Raw genomic sequence first — 11,792 nt, 5'->3', positions numbered from 1 at the left:
TATCTCAAATTTAACATAAATTTTCCAACTATGTATTATCGTTTTTTCACGTACCACCTTTATTTAGCTTTTCCATTCTCGTTACGTATCGGATATTCGTGTCGGCAATGATATTCATCAGACATCCGCGTGACAATTCGCGAGTTCGCTTCTCCTCTTAACACCGAGGAGAGAAAAATCGGAGAAACGATTTTAAGAATAGCATGAATATGTGCTCGGAACCAAAAGAAGCAGCGCGATGAAACATTCAGAGAAACTTCTCTTCCCGCGAGAGAGGAAGAGACGAGCGTGAGATCTAGAGACGCCGATATGTCAATTACCTTCTCATCGTTCCCGCGCAGTCGAGATTTTCGCCCATCCGCCTATCCGCCTATCCGCGACGTTTAAGCGGGCGAGTAAATCGAATCACTTTGCGCTTATCGAGAGATACCCGTTGAAATTGGATATTACCGGTGATTCGATGTCTGATCGTCGTCTATGATGCACAAAAGAGCCGAGACTTCACTCGACAACGGTAGCAAGTCATTAACTCATTCTGCGATTTCAAGCAAAATCATATACCATATATACGTATATTGATCAATTAGAAACAATTCGATCGCATAATCAATATGAATTTCTTCTTCATTCAAGATTTAGGATCGCTTTCTAGCATCGTGGATACAAAGCTTTAGAAAGCCGTCCTCAAAGGAAAAGTTAAATGACTTTCTGTAAATTGACGGATAAAAACAAGAGAGATTCGAAATATCAATTTCGAAGATTTGAGAAACTGATATAATTAAACAGTTCAAATGAAACTTAATGTTAACAAGAAATGCTTGTGTAGCTTTGTGACACTTTCAAATCACAAACCAAAAAAATTTCGAAAATTGAAATTAAATCTTTTTTTGAGCTTCACAGGCATTGTGGCGGAAACAAAAAAAACGTGAGGACTTGCTGCCGCAATCGAGCCGCAACGATGAATCCGATCGATTTGAATTTCGTACAAAATAATCGAAATTAATCGCATCCGCATGGCGATGAGAGACCAGCAGCGGCTTCCCGTGCGTTCGTTCGTCTTCCGTCCTTTTTTCCCTCTTGGTCCATGACAAAAAGTACTGTCTATACAGCAAATTATTTTTGTTTTTTTTTTTTTACCAGTCTACGTGATGACGCCACTGCAATCTTCTGTTTACGTCGACTGTGCACGACCGGCTGCAAATTGCGGATTGATCGGTTAGCACAGCGTGCTTTATTCGGGCGCGCTGTTAGGTCTAAATGTGAGAATGGTCATGATCGATCGCGGGTGATATGTCAGCAGGTTTAACCCCCTCGCGCTATTGTACAATATCGGACTGTGTCGCAAGTGTGATTAAGCGAAGCGATCGTCCGACAGGGAAGCGTTTCTCCCAGAAAACGATAAATGGATATCGATTCTCGTCAATTTTCAAAGAAAAAAGAGAACTCGAATTGCAGGTCGTACCGTAAACGAGAGACCTACCTGATCGCTGCCGCGGCGCCACTACATCGGCATCCTGTGGTGCTGGCTGCTTAAGGTGGCGCATCGGGGTCGTCGCTCTCGCGCTGGCACGCCGACTCCAGGTGTTTGTTCAAGTATGACTTGAGGGCAAACGACTTGTGGCACTTGGGACATTCGTAATTCTTATCCGCCGAATGCGTCTGCATATGCGCCCTCAGATTCGAGCGATCGGCGAACGCCTTGCCGCAGTGAGCGCATCCGTACGGCTTCTCGCCGGTGTGACTGCGCAAGTGACCCTGCAATAGCCAAGGCCGCGAGAACATCTTGCCGCATACCCCGCAACTGTGTGTCAGCTTATGCGTGAGCACGTGCATCGCCAGAGCGGGCATACTGACGTAAGCCTTGCCACAGTGGATGCACTTCTTGGCCGATTGGGAATCGATGCTGCGATGCGTCTGCTTGTGCCGGGACAGATTCGACGAGGTCGCATACTGTTTGCCTGGAAAGAAAAGGAAAATGCGTCAGTTGAGGATTGAAGGTAGTATTCGTGTAATACCGCAAAAGCGTTTATCATCTCGTTGGTGCAAGTATTCATCAATCCAAATCTAAATTAATAAATTGATAAATTTCAGATAAGTGTAATATTAGACTTAAATGAATTAACGCTATACTCACCGCATTCGCAACACACGTAACGACCGGTCTTGGAGGTCTCGGGTGCATCGATCAGTTCGTTGTCCTGATTCTTCTGTGCGGCTAGTTTCTTATTCTTCGATCTGCCGTCCGAAACAAGCAACGTGTCATACGTGTAAGTGGCCGGTTTCACTCCGTCCGTCGGCTCCGTGTTAGTCTGCACCTCCTTGTCCTTCTGTGTCGGTTGTGAGTTCGGATTACTATTCTCAATATCGCTGCTGCATTCGGAGGTTGGCGGCGTTAATGGCGGCGTCGTTTCGATCTGTTGCTGCTGTGGTAATGACCGTTGCTCCTGCACTTGCTGTTGCACCTGCTGTACTTGCTGCTGTATTGCCTGTAGTTGAATCGTTTTCGTATCGACGGTAGACGTTTGCTGCTGTTGCTGCTGCCGTTGCTGCTGCTGTTGCTGCTGCTGTTGCTGCTGCTGTTGTTGCTGTTGCGACGGCGGTTGAAGCTGCTGTTGCGGCGGCGGAGGCTGAAGCTGCTGTTGCGGCGGCGGTGGTTCAAGCTGCTGTTGCAGCGGCTGATGCTGCGATTGTTGAGCGATAATTGATGTACATGGTATGGTAGATGTACTGTACGTCAGCAGGATCTCTTGTACTGGTGCCAGAGGTATGAAAACACTGCCCGAGGGTGGCACGATAGCAGACTCATAAATGATACCGGCGGCCGTGGGCTGTGGCTGTTGTTGCTGCTGCTGCTGATGATGGTTGTAGACGTTTGAGCTGGTCAACTCGATCGTGTTCACCTGATAAATCGATTGCTCGGCCGGTTGGTAGACGGTCATCTCTTGGACGTCGCTCGCTGGCGCCTCGACCACGCTTTGAGGACCGATCGCTACACTCGGCGGTGGCAAGGGAGGTAGAGATCGGGAGAGTTCTAGGAGATCGTGTGCCGCCTCCGTTTCCGCCGCGGAGCGATCTTTGAACATGGATGACACTTGGCCGGACATGGACATGTCACAGGATGTGATAACCGATTGTATCCTATCGTGTGTTCTCGAGTGCTCCGAAGTATCCTGTAGATGATAGGACGTTGACGTGCTGGACGGCGGAGACGGTTTTTCGGTGGATGGTGGATGGTGTAGCGTCACGATAGACGTCATAGTCTCGTCGCGTCTCTCGGGAGTCGTTCGCACACTCGACGAAGGTAAAGTCGTCACCGTCGTCGTTGTAGTTTCCTTGACGGAAGAGACGATTGTTTCTGTTGGAGATAGAGTCGTCAGAGGCGCCGTTGTGGTGCACGCGATCACGACGGTTTCCATTCGCGTCGTCATCGAGTGGTCCATCGCCGGATTCATCATGATGACGGATGACGGTACCGCTGTCACGACAGTTGTGTCCGTGTTGTTCGGTTGTTCCTTCGAGGGGTCTGCATCGGCCACGGCGGAAGACGTGATGGCCGTTGTGTCTTTTGATTGCGTGTTGGAACATTCTAGGATCATAAATATTAAGCTTTATGCGTGTACATGATAAATCCAATCAGACTACGCCTCATGATACAATGAATATATACATGTATCTAAAGCTATATATAATTCATATGTTATTGCAAAATATCCTTACTACCTTATATGTCATAGAAGCAACGTGTAAACTGATTTTTTTGCTCTCATTTGACGTTTTTAAATCGAGATTTAACGGTGTCGTAAGCTTTTAAATAGGACATCAAAAAATATTCGATTCTCGTTTCTAGGATTTTTAGCAAAGAGTATTAAAATCTTGATGGTGGTAAGAGAAAACGCTAAACAATTGATAGAAGGGTAGGAGAAAGAGGTAGATTGCACAGTATGGATTGCGAAAATAGGGGTAGTGGGATTATGATTGAAAATATGTTAGGAACGGGGTCAAAAGAAGATACGAGTAAAAAATCAAGAAGATTAAGCGCGGATATAAAATTTCACAACAACTCGGTTGTGAAAGTGCACGTTTCGTTTAAAAGCGACCGACTTCTCTTACGCCGCCAGGTCGATCTGTTTTAATATTTCTACGTCGTTGTTTTTGTATGTTTCGCGAGCAGAATGAATTTTTACTGTAATCACAAAGAGTTTTGCTGCACGCCCTTCTTTTTGTGCTGCATTACTTTTATTTACATAGTATAAAAAAATTACATATCAACTTTAGTTAAAATTTTTATTGCTCATTGCACGACTGCGAAAATACATTCTTATTATGTTCACATGTTACGAGATATACTTATTTAAAAATATAGATTATTATAAATTTTATACAGTATGTACATTTTGTATATATAAAATAGAAAATTATAGAATTAAGACTTCGCTCATTTTTCATTTTTCTTTCTACAAATAATTAAAAACGAGAAAAAAATGAGTGGAAATAGAGAGGAGAAACTGTATTTTTAGAATAATATAGTGATGTGAAGAACTCGTGATATTAAAAAATCAGAAGAAAAATGAACAAATAAGAATCTAAGGCAGTTAATGAAGTGCCAAATTAAGTCTATTAAAAATACATAAAATTTCAAACAAGAAACAATGAAACAATAAAATACAGTATCATAAAATACGGTATTGTCATTAAAGATGGCTCGAAAATGTTTAAAATTTTATATACATATTTTTAATAGGCTTAATTTTTTTTGAAGTACAAGTAGACTTAATTTTATGTCCCACTGACTATGCTTGACTTTCATTTGCCCATTTTTCTTCATTTTTCTTCTTTTCTTCTGATTTGCTTTTATAATTTTTAATTTCATAATTATGCATCTCAAAAAAGTTTAGAATATTCAGTTTGGATAATATCTAATTTTTAAAATATATTCATATATTATTTTTAATAATACGAAAAATATCAATTTTGATTAATTTTAATAATTACTATACAAATACTATCAAATTGTCCGATAAATTTCAATTAAAGACTTGTTATTTTTTAGACGTTTCAGCAAACGATTTCGGTCAATTGTAAATTATTCATTGCACGAACGTTTGTAACTCTCGCTTCTTCGTGCTGACGAAACGCTATAAACGTGCATCGCCATTACGATGATTCCGAATGCCGCCGCGCCGTCTTTGTAACTGCATTTACTATCTCGACAAGTTTCGCATACCGTTTTCGCCATTCACACGAGAAGCGGATATGCCGTACAAGTAGTAACGCCACGGAGAATTCCGACAATTAAGGTCGTTTTGTTGCGACCAGGTAACGCATTTGGGAATTACGCGGTGCGCAGCAGCGTGTGCCATTATCATTTGATAATTCGATATAAACGCGTATCGGACTTGCGTCGAAGTGAATATCGATAAAGTGACGCTAAAAAGCTGAAACCGTTACGAAAGAATAAAAAAGTACTTAATGCGTTTTTTTTTTTTTTTTTTAATTACTTCAGAAGATATCACATAATATTTCGTTGTCTATTTTATATACTATTTTATTTATATAATTTGTAATACATGTATGTATCATATTTCCCTATATGGTTTATCATAATATGATGTTGAACTAATTTCGGTTTTACCAATTGCAAGTTTAATCCTTCAGTTGCCATTCCCAGGATAACATACCCGAGATTATCTTGCTACGCTATACCATTTTTATTTATAAAAATACATACATTTGCTTGTTGCTCTCGTTTGCATTGTCTTGATATCTGACGTTTCAATTGAAAAAAAGAATACGGTATGAATTCATTTTTCACAATATCCGCAGTGTACCTATAAGGACGTAATGCATAAGTACGTAAAAACGCTGTAGAGGCACCGAAGGGTTAAAGCTATACTTTGGCGCTCCGTGGTATTGATCGATCGTCCGATTAAATCGTAAAAATAATTACGATGATCGCGGATTCTCGGGAAAATATGTAAAAGTGTGTGGCATACCTTGTGCCGGGGATGCGAAGCACCTCTGTACAGTCGAGATGGGTACGGTGGTCGGCGATGGCGTGCTCCTTCCTCGGCCCCAGCTCTCGAATCCTCTGGCAACGCTGCTTATGTACTTGTTGCACAAGGCCTTCTTTACCATATAGCACCGCGGCATCTTGGCTGATCGTTGCTCTCTTCCCACCCCCCGGGATTAATATCAAAATATCGCTCTAAGATCGCCAAACAACCGTGTAGGGGTAAACAACCCTTGTTGAGCCTTCCTCGGTCCTTCGGCGTGGCGGCGGCGTACTTTATTGCGAGTGATGCGTACCCGCGGCACGATCGAGAAGTACCGCGTATATTGATCGCGAATATATCGCGCAAATCCCCTTTGGAAAAGTCGCGGCTACTCGCCGGCAAACGATACACCACGATATATATCGTTCAATATCCCGTTAATCGCGTTCTGCCGCTCGTTCCCGTTTTCACGAAAAAACTTGCCAAGTTCATATCATCTTCCTTAATTCCATAACGCGGGAAATTTTACCAGGCACACGCGATCTCTCGATCGATGCTTCAGCCTATTTCGTCCCACTCGTACGCTTTCTCTAAGATATCCTGAGACACGACATCGTTTCGTATCGATCTATCGCCGGCAGACTGTCCCAATTAGAATTCCTTCTACTCAAAATTTCCTTTCAGTAACAAGAACGAGCGAAAACGACTCTCTTTTCATATATATAGGAAAGACGAAACGCTCAGCTCAAAATGGCTCTATCTTGGCGATTACGCTTGATTTAATTCTAGACGTCGTTGCATGATTACTCAATAGGACTCTGCGTATAAACGTATATATATATATTTTTTTTTGTATAACTCTATATACAGGGATGAGAGTGAGCGCGTACGATCGCGGTGTCTATACATATGCGCGTGTATACATTCATATTAAAATATCTCTTAAGTGAAGCGAGGAGCTGGGAGGAGTTCTCGATAAGTGGCGATCGGGTCCGAGCGGGAGAATAATACGCGGTTTATCAGTTCTTTACGATTCCAATCGCGCGATCAGAGGGCGTGATTAAGTACGAGATTATGGGAGGGTGGCGGAAAGCGTGTGTGCGGCTTGCCTTTGCTTTGTTCCTCGAGATTACCTTGTTTGTAGTATTGCTTTCGTTGTATATTTACGGGTGGAAGATTTACATGCTCTCTACGGCGCCAGTCTCATGTTCGCCGCGTACCTCGTCGTTCGTAAAACGTACGCATATACGTACGTCTACGTGCGCGTTTTATCCATCTAGCTTGACTCTCCTCTTCTTCTCTCTCTCTCTTTTCTTCTTCCTCCGCTTCACCGCCGTACGTTCGTTATCCTGCACTGCCTCCGGCAATACATGCGTCGCCGAGAATGCGCGAATCCACGTCGGGGCTTCCGTCGCTCTGCTTCCGCGAGATTCACCCGCGAACTCTTCATTCGCCCGGTTGTTCCAGATGGTATCTCGTCACGCCGATTCCCGATGACGTTGTTGCCCCGGGACGTGCGTGTCTCGATAATAACATCCTCATCGCAACGCGATCTGGAACTTCCGACGGATGTTCTGACTTCTCTGTAAATTGACTGTGAACGAAGTACACGAGTTTTCCTAAACGAGGGAAAACCTCGTTCGATTATCGAAATCGAGAGATGCGATTGCAAAGCGACCGTTCGCTACTTTGTTGGCAACCTGCTCGTTTATCGTCAAAAGCGAATCGATGCCGACGCTCTGTGCTGTTCACAGTAAATGACTTATTGAGAGCTTCGATACGAATAGTGGAATTTCTATAAGGAGTTGGTCCTCTGAATCAGCCGGCACGCGTCATTAATTCTCCTTTGAATCGTAGGAAACGGATTGTGTACTCTGAAGATGAGAGTGGAGCTTTCTGGTCTTCCTCGATGTTCTCTTCTTGATTCATACAAACAATCAACAGCGGAAGATGAATCCTCATTTTTTTTCACGATCCAACGCTGTCTTAAGCTCGTTCAAAATTACATATTGGGCGGTAGAAATTCTTATCGCAATGCAATCGGTCGTTTCCTCTTGCCTGCCTCGCTCGAAAGCCAATTTGGATCTTCGTGTCGAAACGTTCTCTTGCGAGAGCACCGAGTTTCAGTCCGACCGTATTTCCATCCTCACCTTCTTCGTCCGCGTTTCTGGGATCAGTCGGAGTAGCTCGGTCGTTGGAGCGCGCCGTTCCGATATGCGATTCCTGGATTCCTCGCAACTGGCGCCTGTTCCTTTTTCGAAAACAAGATCTCCTTCGACTCCGGAGATGGGCGGGTGTGCCTTCGCAGGGACGAGCAACAAGTTGGACAACAGGTCCGCGATGTTGTGTATCCGTGTGCGCCGGTGTGTGCGAGCACTACCGCCGCCGCCTTACGTGTGTGGTCGATAGCTCCCTCTAGCCCTCTCCGCGACCCCGGAAATCCCGCGCGCACCCCCTTGCAACCCTCGTTCTTGCGCTCTCGCTACCTATACACGGTACACACAGTCGCAGTCGAAAGCGAGTTGGCTGACGAGTGCACCCGAAGCTACGGTACTTGCCCCTGGTTGCACCGCGGACACCGTTTGCGTCACCAATGTATTCTCTCGTTTTTGACGTTCCCCTGGACCGAAAGCCTTGGCCAGGATCCCGACGCAGGCACCGACGTAATATGTCTACGATGGTTCGTTCGGCGGACACGCGGACTATATACTGCGGTAGTCTCGCACGGCGGACGGATATACACGAGGCGTAACCACGACAACGAACACCTCGATGGCCACGACGACGATGACAACGACGACGACGACGACGACGACGACAACGGCGGCGGCGGCGGCGGCGGCGGCGACGGCGGCGGCGGCGATGACGTGGAACAGAAACGAACGATGAGGACGACGACGACGACGACAACGACGACGACAAAGATGAGAACAACAGTGAAAACGACGATGAAGATGACGATGATGAGGACAACGACGGAATCCCCGGGCACCCGGCGACGGCGGACGCGAGTACCGACGAGCTCCGCGAAGATCGAAGACGAAGATGTACCACCTGTAGGCGCAGAAGCAACAATTGTCCGCCGTGTATCGCGGTGGAGGGTAGCCCGACTACATGGCTCGTACCGGGTGTGGCTGGGGTGCAACTGCCAATGCAGCGTCGCCGACGAGTGTCGCCCCGCGTCCCGGGCGCCTGCGTCCTCGCCGCCGCGTTTGTGTGCAGCTTTCTCCCCTTCTCCCTTCCTGCCGCGTAACTCGCGTTTCCAACCCCCTTCCCGTCGCTCCTCTTCGTCGGCTGCGGCGCGTTCTCCCGCTCCTCTCGGTCTCGTTCCCCTGTTCTTACGCGCCACCCTCTCCTCTTCCTTAATCGAGGGGATGGCGAAGGTTGCCGAGGGGGAAGGCCGGCAGAGGGACGGCGGCCGGGGGAGGGGTGAGGGGTGAGCAGGAGGAGGAGGAGGAGGGGAGGGGGGGTTGTGGATCGGCGGGGAAACCCCTCCCGACGCCGATCTGGCTCTCGCCATCGATTTTGTACGAGTTCGGGGCCAGACCAACACCTGTTACCGCGGTGGGTGGCTAAAGAGGAAGGGTGGAAGAGCGAGTGGCGGAGTGAGATGGAAAGAAGAGACAAGAGGGGTGGTGCAGGCAAAACCAACCCTCCCGCGACTAAAAGAGGGAGAGAGAGAGAGAGAGAGAGAGAGAGAGAGAGAGAGAGAGAGAGAGAGAGAGAGAGAGAAGAAAGAGAAAGAAAGAGGGAGATAGAGAGCGCACCAGCCGCTAGATACCGACGAGGAAACGCCGACGCCAATCGATAGCGTCGACCTCGGCATCCTGCCGCGTTCGTCGGCGGGGTTCGCGATAGCGCGCGCCATCCCCTTCCATACCATCGTTGCGTCTCGCTCTCGTCATCCTCCACCTCGTTTCCACGTCTCTCTTTTCACCCTCGCACTATTCCGCGCTTCGAGTTCTGTCTCTGCCTCCGTTTGTCGGTGTCTCCTCTTCGTCTCCGGTTAGCTTGGCCGGTTTGCGTTTTCTTCTATTTCATTCCGCCTCGCGTGTCTTTTATTGGATTTATTTATTGCGTATGGCTGTATCCATTCTCTTTCCGTGAGACTCCTGGAATTAACGCTACAAGTTGGCTCGAGATGTGTAGCTCCGATGGAATTAACTCGGATTATTTTCTCAGATGTTGTCTGCGGTACACCGTTCTAACTTTCTCGAAGAAGCTAGCAACAATATCGAGTTGTAACATAAACGAAATTAACTACGCGTACGTTCCTAAGTCGACAGACATTAATTGTATGTTTTCTCGTTGGCTATATGGTCCCATTAATTATATTTCTTTTACTTACAATAAATACCTACCTATACTTATCATTTATTCTGATTAAAACGGTGATAAAATATAATCTATAAGTATTGCGGGGATGATAACAAGATAATGTTTTTTTTTTCCGCAATGTCCTGTTTCATTTTAATAATAATATTTTTCTTTCTCATATTTTTGATAAAATTTTGTTGTCTTTTTTATCTCAATCTTAATTCTTATTTTCTATTCTGTCATTTATTACGTTCACATTCATACCGTTGCGAGATAGGCAATAATGTCTAGATAGATTCGGATTCTCTGATGTCGCGAAATTTATGGGGACTTTACTAATCATCTCGGAATGCGAGATCGTGTGAGAGATTATGATAGCACCGTAGTAATTAATGGGTTCAGATATATGATCCTTGACAAGTTCTATCTTAATCTATAATACGATCTCCGTACCATCTTATGTAAACTTTAAGAACATACATAGGACGATAATAACCAGACGGTCACTTAGAATGAAGCCATACGGTAAATTTCTCGCGTCATTAACCCAGTTGGAAAATTCATTATCGTAATGAGAAAAGCTATCTCTCAACAATATTATGTAATGTTGTTAATATTCTTACTTGAACCAAAATTTGTAAATAAGAAAATTAGTATATTTGAATGCTGTTCGAACGATCAGTATATGCAATTATATCCTCACATTATTATTAATCTTGTTATCAATCTATTTATAAAATCAATCTGCGCGAGCCAATTTCAATTCAAGTTATTGGAATGAATTGTTACACAATACATCAATCTTATTTTTCTTATATATTGTCTAGTTATCGATTATACGTGTATTCTCAACCAAAAGTTATGTCAAACGCGTACGAGCATAATCCTGCAGCTGCAGCTTACATGGATAGGTGCCAACAGCGCCATATATTCGTTGAAGGATGGTTATGGTGGTTCACTCCACATACACCCCCTCCGATTCTGTTAGTTTGCAGAGTATCTGATGGTGTCGTCAAGATATAACTAACATTTGTCGTAATGACCGTTTGGTCAACGAGTGCCACTCAACAGCCTCGGCGAATGGTGTAGATAAAAAGAGAGAGACAGAAAGGGAGAGAAAGAGAGAGAAAATAAAAAAGAGAAAGGAAAAGAGCGAGAGAGAGAGAGACTGAACAGCCGCACCGGTTATCCACCCCCGCCGCCATCATATAACGACACGTCGCGAGTCAGAGGTTGCCGAGCAACGGGTGATGGTTGGCGAAGCGATGTGCTCGAGTCGAATGGAGAGCGAGCGAAACGAATAATAACGAAACGGCTAGCCAGTCCCGAGTCCAGCCGCACGTCCATCCGTTTCGGATGAGCCGGCACTGCACAATTGAAAATTATTGGAAACGGTTCTCGTCCGAAAATTTACCGACTCTTTAAAATTTTCGTAAATTTCCAATAAAAAAGAGTATAATTAGTAATTTATGACGCTTTTTC

At 45.2% G+C, this 11,792-nt stretch overlaps 1 protein-coding gene across 1 annotated transcript; it reads right to left on the bottom strand.

The window, feature by feature from the left end:
- Positions 1–1,163: 1,163 nt before the first annotated feature.
- Positions 1,164–6,150, bottom strand: LOC108775486 (zinc finger protein 768). The gene is made up of 5 exons (XM_018541868.1): positions 5,994–6,150; positions 2,548–3,586; positions 2,135–2,436; positions 1,481–1,958; positions 1,164–1,194 (listed from the first exon to the last, which is right to left on the bottom strand). Exons 1-4 carry the CDS (start codon positions 6,148–6,150, stop codon positions 1,531–1,533), a joined length of 1,926 nt encoding a protein of 641 aa, XP_018397370.1. The 3' UTR covers positions 1,164–1,194; positions 1,481–1,530.
- Positions 6,151–11,792: the final 5,642 nt, after the last annotated feature.

The sequence above is a fragment of the Cyphomyrmex costatus genome, unplaced genomic scaffold, assembly GCF_001594065.2.
Source record: "Cyphomyrmex costatus isolate MS0001 unplaced genomic scaffold, Ccosl1.0 scaffold30, whole genome shotgun sequence".
In the NCBI taxonomy this organism is placed as follows: Eukaryota; Metazoa; Arthropoda; class Insecta; order Hymenoptera; family Formicidae; genus Cyphomyrmex; species Cyphomyrmex costatus.
Note: the sequence above shows the minus strand (reverse complement) of the source record. Positions and strands in the feature narration are given on the sequence as shown.